This window comes from Galeopterus variegatus, unplaced genomic scaffold (genome assembly GCF_000696425.1).
Source record: "Galeopterus variegatus unplaced genomic scaffold, G_variegatus-3.0.2 Scaffold6748, whole genome shotgun sequence".
Taxonomy (NCBI): Eukaryota; Metazoa; Chordata; class Mammalia; order Dermoptera; family Cynocephalidae; genus Galeopterus; species Galeopterus variegatus.
Window position 1 is genome coordinate 103,276 of NW_007732859.1, and position 15,312 is coordinate 118,587.

Below are 15,312 nucleotides of genomic sequence, written 5' to 3' on the forward strand. Positions count from 1 at the left end.
ATATTTAACTTGAGTAAAATTAGAATTACATTGTTTTGTGTTGTAAATTGCTTTTTTTCTTAGCAGTGTACTATAAGTATTTTTTCATGTTATTTTGAGTGCATAATTTTTAAAAGTATTTCTTAGTTTTTTGAAAATCCATTTGCATTTTGTTGGAAATTTAAATTGATTCTGATTTTTTTTGCTCTTAAAAAAACTGTAATAATGATTGATGTCTTTGTTTATCATTACTTACGTGATTGTCTACTCATTTCTTTAGGATAATTTATTTCCTTAGGACAAATTCCTAGAACTAGAATTACTCAGTTATAGAGTATAACCAATTTTTCCTGAAATAATTTTAAAATAACTGATATTTGAAAATTCTGTTTAAAAAAAGAAAAAGAAGAAAAAACAAGAGAAAGAGAGAAAAATAAAATTCTGTTCAGTTACAACTTTTTAGAAAGCACCTAAAGAAAGACAAATAAGTATTCTTTATGTGACTACCTGTATTGTTTATACATTAACCCAATTTCTTGAATGCAATTTAGCAAATATTTATTTACTATATGACATATGCCAATCACCTGAGGCTAGGTACTGGCAATACAGCAAAGGATGAGATAAACATAGTTCCTGTACTCATAAAGCTTTCATTCTAATTGAAACTACAGAGAATACAATAAATTATTAAAATGCAGCATATTAATTGCAATGATAGAAAAAGTTCATGGTACTTGTGGGAGCACATAGGAAAGGTATCTAACCCAGATATTGGGTAATACTGGTAAGTAATGTTTTTCCAGAGGAAGTAATCTTTTGAAACATCAATTACGATTCTTGCAGTTTAACAGAAGAAAGAAATTTACTCAAAGATATGTACAAAGATAATCATCAAGTGTTTATTACAGTGGAGAACTGGAAACATGAATTTTTAATAACAGAAGGTTGATTAAATGACTCACAGTATAGCCATGTATTGTAATTGATAGCCACTAAAATTGTATGTGCAGTATTCCCCATAGGACTTTTAGATTCCTTAGCTTATTACTGTTAATTGGAGATCGCAAACATGCATGCTTGTATAACTGTAGTGTTACTCTATGGTCCATTCATAAAATGGTTGATTCCAGTCATTCTGAAAGATCCATGATGGCTCCTGTGTTTCTCTCCCATCGGTTAAGTGATAGCTAAAATTCAGCAGTCATAGCTTTATACCCTAGTTTAAAGATTTGTTGCCAATTGAAATATAAATACACTTATAAAGGAGTAATACTTGGAGATTATCACTTGAAGGCACAATGGGAGGCTTCTATGGTCACATTGTTACTTGAAGGGGTCAATGACCTACTACTGTTTTCTTCTGAACATCAGTCCTACCTTTATAAGTGCTTAGAAAGACAAACATGGTTCAACCTAATATGAAATTATACATATTCAGCTATTTGACTCATAGAAATAGAAAGTTCGTATGGTACAACTTTGTTTCTTATAAAGTAAGGGGATACATTGTGTTCTGCTACAATCAGTGAATTAAAATGTTTTTATAATGAGGTCTTGTATAATTTTCGTTACACATTATATATAGATAATTCTTATTTTCAGGGTCTACTACACAATTGGTAAATTTTCGGCACTTTTTGCCATGTTGCAAAATCCTATTTTAAGAACTTACTTCTCTATGATTTCGAACACTTAGATCAGAGGAAATCACCTAGGTTTCTAGTGGGATGGAATATCTCTCATTTTGAGATATCTCATTTAAAATCTGATAGATTTTATTTTTCTCTTCATACACAAATTATTGATGTCTGCTATTTGTATGTAAAATGATAAATTTAAGTTAATCTTTTATTACTATCTGAATGTACATGAAACAATTAAAAACAATTTTATTTCTGCTTATAGGTCTCAATTTATTAATGATGCATACCAGGAAGTACTGGATCTACTATTGCCACTAAATCTAGAAGTGGTTGTTGAGCGAAATTTATCCTGGGAATGGTACCAGGAAGTTCCTTGTTTTAATGTAAATGCTCAGCTAAAACCCATGGAGGTAACTTTTTGGATGCTTATTGATTTCCGTATTGTTTGTTGAAAATTATTGCTTGGGGACATAAAGCATTTTATTTTGGGGGTTTTTTTTTTTTTTTTTTTTTTTCATGGCTGGCTGGTACCAGGATCTGAACCCTTGACCTTGGTTTTATTAGCATCATGCTCTACCAGGTGAGCTAAACTGCCAGCCATTGGGTATAAATTATATAGGTATAATCACCTTAGTCAGAAACAGTGGCTGTGTTAACCTAGTGTCCATTTAGTGATCTGTGACTACCATGTGCTAAGCCCTGTTCTAGATATTGAAGATACTGAGGCAGAGAAGCTGTGACATTGTCTCTGGCTTTATGGAACTTACCAGTCTAATGCAGGGGTTGTTGGTGATGGTGGTCTAGAGGGTGCAGTAGTTATATGATAAAAAAGTAAACAGATATACAATTAAAGTAATTATAAATTGTGGTAAATTCCATGAAGGAAACAAGTGCTAGACATGGTGCTGTAAGTAGTCACTTTGGTTTATTAATATAGAATTTAGTGGAGAGGTCTAGGCTAGAAGTATTAATTTGAAAGTCATCACCGTGTAGATGGTATTTAAACCCATGGGAATATATGAGATCATCTAGAAAAAGAGTTTATAAAGGAAGAAAAAGTCCTAGAAGAATGCAGAGGTTGAAGATGAAAATGGCAAACAGTTCAGCACCTTAGGTCTCTTTACCTCCCTGTAGGTTGACATTGCCTCACAGATTCTGATGGAACTATACACAAGTTCATATTTTTCCCTCTTGACTGGATGGAAGTCAAAACTATATCACATGCTTTGCTGAAATGACAGCAACATATACTCTGTCTAGGAGGTTTCTTTAAGAAACCTACTTAATAAATCCTCTTCCCTCTCCCCACCTCTAGTTCCCCTTTCTATTTCTCTCTATAAAAGTTATATTCAAAAAGAGAAAACCATCATTTTAGAGATTTCACACTTTTAAGTCAAAAGTATATTCAGAGTTTAAAACATGATGGTGTTCAACTTAAAATCTTTGAGTTCTTGGTGTGTAAGATAATATGGAAACTTTAACATACAGGTTTAGAAATGGAAAGTATCTTCTTAAGATAAATAGTTGAAGTCTCTTTATATTGGTAAGACAATAGATAGAAACTGAAAACATGAGTAGCATGTTCCATCCAGAATGCTGGGGAAATCCCCAGCCCACTAGGACCAATAATCAGGCATATTTGTGTAGGGCAACAGGGACACTGCTTTTCCTCACTCTTCCTCAGGGAGAATCCATGGTGAATGTTCAGATGATGCTGTAGACCATCTGCAAATGCCTGGCTGCCTTCTGGGGCAGACCCACTAGGATGAAGTTGGGTCTCTCCATACCCTAATCCTCCTAAGTAGTTAGCAGCTATTGCAGCTGCTAACCAAGCTGCACCCAAGAGCTCCTATATTTGTTCCATCCTAGACCATCCTGTGTCAGGGAGAGACTAGAATTGGGTCTTGGAGAAGTTAGTGCAAGAGCTTGTGATTTTTGACTTATTAGATGTTTGGGTGTTGTACACATATAAGAGCCATAGATCAGTAGCCCCAGGATCCTTATTGTCCTTCCAACTTCCTCCCCTAAGCTTCTGGCAAGAGTGAAGGAAGAATGATGACTAATATCAGTGTTTGGGGGCATTCAATATACATGTACTAATTGAAAGGTGTGGTTTCGAAGTTGTAATACTTAATTTCAGATTTTTAATTTATATGAACATACTATTTTTGCAATTCCTGCTGCATAATAATAACAAAGTAAGTGTTATGAATAAATGAATGAAGGAATGGAAGTTAAAAAAAAACCCTAAAGCATAAGTAGCATGAATAAGGTACACATAAATTTAATCTTAAAATACTAGATTAGCATATAGTCTTTGAAATATAGTCAAAGGAAAGGTTTGACAAATTTACGAGTGAGCCACAAGTAACTTAAGAAAATTGTTTTGATTAAACATATCAATTTAAAACTCAGATCAGTCAAGGGTTCAGATCCCTGCATTGGCAAGCTGCCAAAAGCAAAACAAAACTAAACAAAAAACTCATAGATCTTTTGATTAAACATATCAATTTAAAACTCAGATCAGTCAAGGGTTCAGATCCCTGCATTGGCCAGCTGCCAAAAGCAAAACAAAACTAAACAAAAAACTCATAGATCTTTTTTTTCGTTATTACTGTTGTATTAGTCAGGGTTCTCCAGAGAAGCAGAACCAATAGGGAAGGAGGGTGTGTGTGGAGAGAGAGGGAAAGAGAGAGAGGGAGATTTATTTTAAGGAATTGATACACATGATTGTGGAGGCTAGCAAGTTCAAAATCTACAGGGTAGGCCAGCAGGATGGATACCCAGGGAAAAGTAGGTGTTGCAGCTCGAGTCTGAAGGCAGTCTGCTGGCAGAATTCTTCTTGCTTGGAGGAGGTCAGTTTTCTTTCTGTTGAAAGCCTTCAACTGATTGGCTGAGGTCCACCCAGGAGAGTAATCTGATTTACTCAGTCTACTGATTTAAATGTTAATCTCATCAAAAAAATACCTTCACAGAAACATCTAGAATAATGTTTAAGCAAATATCCAGATATTGTGACTGAGCCAAGATGATGAATAAAATTAACTATCACAGCTGTTAAGACAGGTCTTAATGCTGTTGATTTTAGGCTAAATTTGCAACACATTGGGTTTGAAGTTAGCTCTTTTTTTTTTAAGTTCTTTGTTTAAATATGTGTGGACTTAAGCATGTTACTTAATCTTTTAGCCTCAGGTTCTTATAAAATCAGGATTATGTTCTATACACCTAGGACTTTTGTGAAGTTCAAATAAAGTTAATCATGTAAGATATATTGTGAACTATTTTTTATTATACAAATGAATAATATAAATCTTATTTTCAAATATTCCGTATTAGTGAAATAAGTGCTTACTAACCAGAAAAAAATCCAAAGTGGCTGGATGACTATTTAAAGATGAAAGTTTATTTTAAAGGTTTAAAATTACTAGATTATTTGGTACATTTATAACAGATAGTTCACCTGTAGTTTCATTGGTGTTGGCATCACATGGTCATTTAGAAAACTGAATTTTGGGCCGGCCCGGTGGCTCACTCGGGAGAATGCGGTGCTGATAACACCAAGGCCCCGGGTTCGGATCCCATACAGGGATGGCCGGTTCGCTCACTGGCTGGGCGTGGTGCTGACAACACCAAGTCAAGGGTTAAGATCCCCTTACCGGTCATCTTTAAAAAAAAAAAAAAAAAAATAGAAAACTGAATTTTCAGTTAGTAAAAATCCTTAATGCATTAAAAAATTGGTTTTGTAGAGAACTGAAAGGAAACAGTCTTATTTTTCTTGTATGAGAATTTTAATTACGTGAAGTAGCAATGTTAAGAAAAGCAAATCTTATTTTTTAACAGTTTATTCTTAGTCAAGAAGACATAACAACTATTTTTAAAACATTGTATGGCAATATATGTTATGAAGAAGGTGATAGTGCCTCATCTGCTGTAATAAAAGACCAATCTAGTGTCACTAGTGGAGTTAATAATGCTTCACACAATTCAGGAGGTATGTTCCTAACCTTAAATTAGTTGTTGCCTTTCTCTCTTTCTTTTCTTTGTCTTTCCCCTCTCTCTTTTCTTTCTATCCTCTCTCTCTCTTTCTGTTTTCCCTTCTCTTCCTTTCTTCTTTCTGTCTTTCCTTTCTTTCTCTAGTTTTGAGTAAAATAAGATTTATAAATTTCTTTCTAACCAGCTAATCCCATTCAGGCATCTCCAAATTGTCTATGTTATTTGTCATTCTGGTGATTTTTTCTTTGGGTCAAAGTTCCTAGTCCTGTTGTAACAAAACTCCTTAATATTTAATTCCTGTTTTCCCAGTTTCCCTATAGGACTTTATTTTCAATTTTTCCCTCCTTCCCCTCTCTTCATCCTTATCCGTAGTACAATATATGTCCTAGATGGAAAATTTTATATTATTATTAGCAATGTCAAAACATTAGAGGTATAAAAAGAGGATAATCATTAGTAGATGATGGATAGAACACAGTAGAAGAAACCATAATTCAGAAAGAGGGTTCATCCAGCGTTGGATCCAGTGTGTGATGTTGGAACACTGCTGGGTTCTGAGTGCAGCACCAGCACATACAGAGAGTTGGGGCTGCCAAGTTGATTTTGCTGCGAAAGAATAAAATTCTTCTCATTCTGGTATTTTAGGGGATCCCAAAACCTACCTACTTCAGAGTGAAGCCCAGTAGTCTATAAGACCTTCCTTTGCAAAGCCTTGAGATATCACATCACTTTTCCACTCAGGGAGAATCCTAAACACAAAAACAACGCTACATTTACAGCACTACAGGAAACCACATCTTTATTAGCTAGAATCATCAACCCTGTGATTTTTTTTTTTGTTAAATATGAATAGTCAACTATGAAGAAAATCACAAAAACCCAAGCATGAAAGAAACCAAGATAAGCAGCATAGTATTTTCTGAAAGAAGCAAAGAATTGAGGGAACAGGAAAAAACAAAACAAAACCAAAAACTGTGATATTCTAAAAGGATTTTGAGAAGATAATATAATAACTGGATCTTACCAGGACCACCAGCCCCCCAAAGATAGGAAAGAGTTCATAGAAACCAGAAATGATTGCTGGAATCCTTCAAGACACTAAGTATGGGGTTAGAATGTAAATGTTGTGTTGGAATATGTGGTTGAGGTAATCGCCCATGACATAGTGGGAAGAAAAGCACAGGAATGGAAAATGAGATAAAACATAAGACAGATGGCTTTAGTTAAGAAGGTCCAATTCCAGAATAAGTATTGTAGGAGAAATAACTGATACAATGGAAGAGAAAAATCTTTCAGAGTATAGCAGTCTTCCACTTCCCCTTTATCCTCAGGGGATATCTTCCAAAACCCCAGTGGATGCCTGAAACCATCGATAGTACCAAACCCTTCATGTGTGTTATGTTTTCTCCTATACATACATATCTATGATAAAGTTTAATTCATAAATTAGTCATAGTAAGAGATTAACAACAACAAATAAAATAGAACAATTATAACAATATACTGTAATAAAAATTGTGTGAATGTGCTCTTGGTGTGTCTTTTTCTCAAAATTTCTTAATATTTTGGACTGCAGTTGACCACAGGTTACTGAAACTGTGGAAAGTGAAACCACAGATAAGGGGGGACTACTGTAATAGAATTAAACTCTCCAGATCTAAGTAAATATTGAAGCAAACTCTTAGATATAGTCTACTGACTTTTCAAGCAGATTGAGTAAACTGCAACTCTCCATGCAAACACATTTTCATGAAATGTCAGAATGACAAAGGAAAGATTTTAAAAGTTTCAGAAAAAAGAAACAGCCTGCTTGTTAGGAGCTTGGGAAAAATGACTGGATATTTATTTTGGGGGTTAAACTGCAACTCTCCATGCAAACACATTTTCATGAAATGTCAGAATGACAAAGGAAAGATTCTAAAAGTTTCAGAAAAAAGAAACAGCCTGCTTGTTAGGAGCTTGGGAAAAATGACTGGATAATTTATTTTGGGGGTGGTTTGTCATCAGTAAAACTGGATGGGATTGCTGGATGATAAAGGCAACGAAGCAATATATTTACAATTCTAAGCAAAGTGATTTTGAAGCTAGGATTCTGTACACAGCCAAACCATCATTCAAAATGTGAAAACAAAATAATTCTCAGATTTTCAGTGCCTCAGAGTTTACTTAAACTACCTCATACCCATCATTCCTAAAGAATATAGTTTGAAAATATGTTCCAGCAAGTCAAACAAAGAATCTAGGCAAGAGGAAAATATGAGACCAAAAAACGGTGGGCCCACCCAGGAGTGCATTCAAGAGGAATCCCAAAATTATCTATTTGTTTAGGTTATCAAGTAATTGGTTTTCAGTAAAAAGGAATTCAGAATGCTTTAAGGAAAAAGAAAGCCAAGTGGAAGAATGTCTTAAAGAAGAAAAATAGCATAAATTCCACATAATATGTAGAATGAGGAATTAACCACATTATATAAGTGATATGGAGAGACAGATGTGTTCTGTTCCTAAGAAACTCTACTATATACCATGCTGCAGAGGTGAACTAAATTTTGCATGATTTTGAGCCATTATTAGAATGTGAGAAGAGAGAATTTCTTCATTTCTGAGAAGTACACTAGGTGCGATCATTGTAGCAGCAGAGCCAATATTATAACAAACATTAAGTCTCTTTATTGAAAAATATTACGCAGTCATAGTTAAACAACATATTTTGGTTAAAATATGTTAACCAAAAAACATGTTTTGGTTGCATGGATGTATACATGTATTAAATCTCATCAACTTGTTCAGATAAAATCTGTATGTAAATTTTATCTAAATTAAAAATAACTTACAAAAAAAAGATAACTTTGTGTTGGTGGTGCTTATGTCTGGAGTTGGGTAGAATGAGAATTAGGAATTGCTGTGTTTTCATTATAAGCACATTTAATATATACCATGTGTATATAATACTTTGATTCAAAATTTAAATGTAGAAAACAAATTTTGGATTTTTCTGGTTAGTGGAACAGTTTTTTAAATGACATTGAAAATATCTTGTTTGGTTTTAGATTTTTAATGTAAAATTTGAAATACTAAACTGTGTGTCAGGTACTTTAGTATGCCTTTACACATGCTGTTTTACTTAAGCCCCTAAACAAACCCAGCGGCCAGTTCAGGTTTTCCCATTATAAAAGTGGAAATGAAAGCATCAGGTGTTAAATTAACATTTTCAAATTAGTATGGAAAGAGTCTTAAGCTAGGAGTTACTGAGTTCTGCATCTGAATTTTCTAATCTTTTATTTTCTTGAACATCATTTTACTATACCCATTTAATTAATAATTCTGTTAAATATATTTCAAGGTTGTCTTAATGAGCTACTTTTCATTTTTTTTTATTCAATAACTTTAATTTTTCCAAGGAGCAACTGTGGTGACAGCTGCTGTGGTAGAAGTACATTCACATGCCTCTCAAGTTAAGACAACAGTAAATACGAGTTTCAGAACTGACTACCTCACCATGGTACTATATAGTCCAGGTCCTGAACAAGTAAGTTGAGGAAGAAGAAAGGAAGTACATTTTTATTTACAAAAAATTATAGAGGTGAATGTTTATTAGATAACAATTGTTAATATTTCACATGTATTTTGTTGTGTGTGTTCCTTGGCAAAAAATGGTTGATCTTTTCATTTTAGTGATAATTTAAACTATTTCCCTTTTCAAATGAATTATTTTTCATATAGCTAATGATTTAAAAAATAAATTTTAAAATTAAAGTAAATATATATTTTTGGCCTTTCATTAGAGAGCCCTTTGGAGAGAGAGAATTTTGATGTTTCATATAAGTAGACACAGTAGTTTATACTAGTTTATATTTTAAAAATGCACTTTAGGCTTAGATTTTTATGTAATTTTTTTATTGATTTCCTCTTCCACAGGCTTCCTTTACAGATGTTCGTGATCCTTCTCTGAAACTTGCTGAATTTAAATTGGAGAATATTATAAGTACTTTAAAAATGTATACAGATGACTCAGTATTTTCTTCCTTCTCATTAAAAAACTGTATTTTAGATGATAAAAGGCCTCATGTCAAGAAAGCATCTCCTCGGTATGTATTGTAATAGTGTTCTTAGTTTTTACCTGAGAAATGGCTGATATATTTTGCAGAACTTTCCCCAAAAAGCTACATGTTCATTTTCTATTTGCATCCTAGAATCTTCAAAGCTTCTTTTCAATCAGGTCATGGATTTCAATTAACATCTAAAATGACCTAGTACAGTTACTTGCTATTCTTATTTGATAGTTGATAGATGGGTTGAATAAATAGAAATAATCAGTACAGTTAAATTATCTATATTCTCTAATGTAAAGTATTATTAACCCACACTGATTGCAATGGAAAATGCATTTATTCTTATTTGATAGTTGATAGATGGGTTGAATAAATAGAAATAATCAGTACAGTTAAATTGTTTTTTTAATTATCTATATTCTCTAATGTAAAGTATTATTAACCCACACTGATTGCAATGGAAAATGCATGAAAAATCAAGAAGAAAAAATATGCCGAGATTCAAAACTCTGATAATTTCTTAAACAGTCAGTTCCTAATTTATGAAACAGTTGTACTCCAGAAATTTGTAAATTCATTATTTGGAGCACCTTGTGGATCTTCCCTAGAGACATGACTTCAGAATACTTGTTTGCTCTTAGTGAAAGAGACGAGATCTTTCCAGTTTTATTGATGTGTTTGGTTATTTGTAAGTTACGCAAACATAGTGGTTATTATTGTGTTTTTCAGAATGATAGGATTGACAGTGGGGTTTGACAAAAAGAACATGATGGATGTAAAGTATAAGAGAGTCAGAGATGGTTGTGTGACTGATGCAGTCTTTCAAGAAATGTATATTTGTGCAAGTGTGGAATTTCTGCTGACCGTTGCAAATGTCTTTTTTGAGGCCTACACCATAGGCAGTGCTGTAGAAACAAATGTTCAAACATGGACTTCTAAGGAAGAAGGTTAGTTACTTGGTAAAATATTTAATATTTATATTATCGAAGTGCTCTGACAACATTTACCTTGATTAGCCTTTTAGATGATCAGGGTAAATGCATTTATAAATTAAAATATTTATTTTTCAGAGGTAGGAGGAAAACCTTAATGAATTTTCTGGGAGGATTTGCAGTTTGCATTTATTTTAAAGGCATGAATATATACTGGGTTCAAAAAGTATGAGACCTACATTGGAATAAGTAATTGTATTTCTCTGCAGTAATTCAGAAGAATTTATCATAGAAGGAAATAAGCAGGAAGAAGAGTGAACCATCCACTCCTTTAAAATAATTAAAGATAGTATTTTAATTTAAAGCACTCATTTATTTGTTATGTTTATTTCTCTATTATCTTTTGACATATTTCATTCATTGTGTTATAGTAGAAAGGATGTCAAGTTGAAATTTGGAAACTGGATTAATTTCTAGCTTTGACATTAAGTAGTAGAGATTTTGTCCTATATTTGTTAATGTTCTTATGTCTATAGCTTCTTCAAATCTTTATTAAGGGAGTTGCAGTAGATTCCTTTAGAATCTAAGATTGTTTTAATTTACTATTTACTTAGAATGAAATAACATTTTCTCATAAGAGATAAATAATATATAGTAAATATGTATAAACATTTCCCCCCCCCCAGCTCTGGCCACCCCCACTCTCATCCCACCAGTTCAGGAAGTGAAGGAGGAGTTCTGCACTGTCTTGGGCTTCCAGGAGTGAGAACGGATGTGCCTGATCTGGTGCCTGCTGCCACCCATGTGCCGTTCAGAGAAGCCCAGCTGGCATTACCATGCTGAAATACAAGCTTTTGGACATCAGTTATAGGAAACCTTTTTCTTAGATCCCCTCAAAACTGCATTCGTTAATAGCTGCTATATTAAAAGTGAGGCGGACATACACCAAAAATTTGGAATATAGAAAGAAGCTGTTTTTCTGAGTCTTAAAGATAATCAAGAACTGTCTGAAGAAGGGACATGTTTTTCACAAACTTGTTTCACACAATTTCTTGAAGATGAGTTCCCAGACTTTCCCACTGAAGGCAATCTTGACTTTTCATTGGGGAGGAAGTCTTGTGTCACGTGGCTAGAAACTTGGCTGTGGAGCAGTTGACACTTAGTGCAGAATTTCCAGTCCCACCAACTGTGTCAAAGCAGACTTTCTTTGCAGTAATTGGAGCCTTGCTGCAGACCTGAGATGACTGTACTTTTCATCAGGAACTTCTTAATTACTCATACGACTGGAAAAGAGCTCTTTGAGATATGAAAGGTAATAAATACCATGAGGCTTCTGGTAGAAGAACTGAAGAAAAGGAATGTTTCAACTCCTGAATCTGTACTTATCGGGAAGTCTGGAAGCACTACACCTTTACCTTTGTATTTTGTTGGCTTATACAGTGATAAAAAGTTGACTGCAGAGGGAGCTAGGGAAACAGTATGGGTTGCAGAGAAAGAAGCTGCTGTTTTCGCAGTTTAACTTCCTATTGAGTTGGTTGCTCAGAGATTGCTATAGCAGTTGAGAAATAACAGGCTTTTACATGCCAGATATTGGTTTCTTTGGCAATTCTGAATCTGAATCCTTTAAACGTTTACTTTGCTTGTAGGTAGTTCCAAGTGTGAGTAGCTACAACCAAATCTATTATTTATTCGTAGTATTTTTGCTGGTAAACTGAGGTCTTATTTCTAATCTCTGTATTCTGCCTATTCTCCCTTCACCCAACTTAGTGGAGGCTACTTTAATAATAGTTTTGTGGGGAGAAAGATAGGCAACATCTGTAATCTAATTTTTTTTGCCACGTACTGGCTTTAACAAGAATTGCCAGAGAAAGAAAAGGAGCCACAATCTAATCTCTTGCTGTGGCTCAAGCTCTAGAGTCTCCTTGGTGTTAGCATGTTTTTCTTTCTCTTATAGGATTTTACATATTGCAAAAGAAAAGAAGGAGCTAATACACAGCAACATTCTAATTATTCCAAACCCATCTGGCTAAAATTTTGGGCTTTTGTTTTAACACATGATCTGCCTTTCCTAGGTATCACCAGTAACGGTTTTACCAAATATTTTGCTATAGCATAGTTAGGGTAACTATCTTTATATTTTGAAATATCTCTTGTCCATCTAATTGTAGCAGTGTCAACTTCTAGGTGTAAAATTTTATCGTAGTTAGGTATGAACGAGGCTGCTGTAACAAGAAGTACCCCCCTCCCCCATCCCCAAAGTGGCTAAAGCATGGTAGAACTACAAGGGTACTTCAGGAAGTTCATGGAAAAGTGGAATTAAAAGATAGTATGAATCTTTCCCTGAACTTTTTGAAAACTCTGTATATTTTTCTTTCTACAAACATGGTGTAATGTACAGAAGCTAGGCTCTTTCCATCTAGTTCTGCTACTCCTAGGATATAACCGAACCTGCTCTTGTTAAAGTTAGTTTACAGCATGTCCACCTTACAGGTTGTTGGGAGGGAGTGGTAGTGGTAAGGAGAGAACCTGAAGGCATTATGGATGCCTCTTCTCTCTAAGAGCTCTGCCCAGCAGTTGTACATACCACTTTGCTCACATCCCTTTGGCCAGAATTTAGTAATATGTCAGCATGAAGTTTTAATAGAGGCCAACAGTTGGAATCTTGTGGGGTCATACTCCTCCTCGATTAAAACAGCACCTGGCCTAACGGATAAAAGAGGCGCCCAGGGGAAGTTGAAGGAGAGGGATTTCTTTGTTCTGCAAATATTTTCATTGGTAGTTATGCTCTTCCAGGCTCGTGGACAGTGCATGATACTTAGGTCAAGCATAGAGAAATGAAACGTGTGCACGTTTGCCCTTTTCACTGATTGGTTCTAATGTGGAAATCCTCGCTTGCTAAACATATAAATGTAGCAGTTTGTACAATAATAAAGGAACTGCCTGACAGAACCCCCGCTGCGTGTGTTCATTCTCTATCTGGGTGGCAGCAGCACGCTCACCCATCTCTCGGAGTCCCTCCTAGCCCTGCCCTGGGGGAGGGAGGGTAACCTCTTTTGGTCTTAGCCCTGTGAGGGGAGAGAAATTCTATTGGGACGCCCGACAGAATCTTTCCAAATTAAGATGTTGTTTGCCTGATTCTCTTTATTGTATATTGTTTTCTATTTCTTTATTATTGTTCTTTCTATTTTCTTTGGGTTAAACTGCTGTTACTTTCTAATTTATTGATGGAAACTTAGGTAATTGATTTTCAGCTTTCTTTTCTAGTATATGCGTTTAAAGCTATAATTTTTTCTATAAGTACATTAGCTAAATCTACTAGTTTTGATATGTTGTATTTTTATAATTCCATTAAAAATTATTTAACATAGTTAGCTAGTACTAGGAAAGTCTTTAAATAGAAATATTTTTGTATTTAAACATCAATTTAATGGCATTCATTTTTCTCCCATAGGTTTTGCAGCCCTGTGACTTGTTTTATCAGGCTACTCAGATAGGTACAAATCCACAAGTGATTGATATATCAGTAAAATCCCTGACAGTAAAGGTAAGTTAAAATAGAGTTATTCAGGTCTTTAGTGTACTTTTTAAAACTAGAAATAAGCAATTATTTTATAGCAGGTTTTTTAATTGTTAAATAAGGAAAACGAATCTGTGTTTTTGAAATATATTTTTATGAGACATTATTTACAAAATGATATTATTTAATACACATTTTATACTGAATGTTATCTTATATTTTATTATTGGCCTATGACTGCTTCTGTAGTTAGCATCTAATATCACTATAGTATATATAGTTGAAATTATCCTTGATCAGTTTAATATCTATAAGATTCATGTAAATATTTTAACAAATCAAAATTATTTATGGTAATTAAAAAGTATTTTGTAGGCAATAAATTGTATCTAGTATTTTGTGGTAGTAATGTTAATTCTATATTAATTCCTTATTATCCTTCAGCAAGTATATTTAATATTTTTTGAAATAAGTATTTTCAAAAGTGGTATATATAGATTTTTTATCAATTTAATTTTTTTCCACTTAGGTTTCACCAGTTATCATAAATACCATGATTACCATAACTTCAGCACTTTATACAACTAAGGAAACCATTCCAAAAGAAACAGCTTCTTCTACAGCACATTTATGGGAAAAGAAAGACACAAAGAATTTAAAAATGTGGTTCCTTGAAGAATCAAATGAAACTGAAAAAGTAGCTCCCACAACTGAATTGGTACCCAAAGGAGAGATGATAAAAATGAACATTGATTCTATCTTTATAGTTCTTGAGGCCGGAATTGGTCATAGAACAGTGCCTATGCTTTTGGCAAAGTCATGTTTTTCAGGGGAAGGGAAAAACTGGACTTCCCTAATAAATCTCCACTGTCACCTTGAGCTAGAGGTAAGCATATGTAGTATTTTTCCAGTTTTTAAAACAAGTAATGTTACACGTGGAATATTGTGGGAACTCATTTAGTCATTTAAATTAAGCTTACTGTTAATATGATGTTGGCTCACAAACTTTTGGCAGAAAGTTTACAAATTTGTTCTCTAGAGTAGTTGCTCTTATGTGTATAGTACTTTTTCTTTCAGAGTATATATTCACATTAAGTTTATATTTCAATTGATTTTGTCAACTTAAAGGCAATACGTTAATAGATCATTCTTGATTACATTCAAAATTCTTATTTTTATAAGAATTAAAATTGAAT

The 15,312-nt window shown here is 33.8% G+C and overlaps 1 protein-coding gene across 1 annotated transcript in view; it reads left to right on the top strand.

Moving 5' to 3' along the window:
• Positions 1-15,312, top strand: part of LOC103606627 (vacuolar protein sorting-associated protein 13A-like) — a gene marked incomplete at both ends in the record, with an annotated part of 116,991 nt that overhangs the window by 97,214 nt on the left and 4,465 nt on the right. Inside the window, 8 exons of the mRNA XM_008591191.1 lie at positions 1,888-2,035; positions 5,466-5,616; positions 9,017-9,144; positions 9,534-9,703; positions 10,397-10,614; positions 12,803-12,885; positions 14,051-14,143; positions 14,646-15,002. Of these exons, the coding sequence (XP_008589413.1) occupies positions 1,888-2,035; positions 5,466-5,616; positions 9,017-9,144; positions 9,534-9,703; positions 10,397-10,614; positions 12,803-12,885; positions 14,051-14,143; positions 14,646-15,002 (1,348 nt within the window). The remainder of the gene's footprint in view (positions 1-1,887; positions 2,036-5,465; positions 5,617-9,016; positions 9,145-9,533; positions 9,704-10,396; positions 10,615-12,802; positions 12,886-14,050; positions 14,144-14,645; positions 15,003-15,312) is intronic.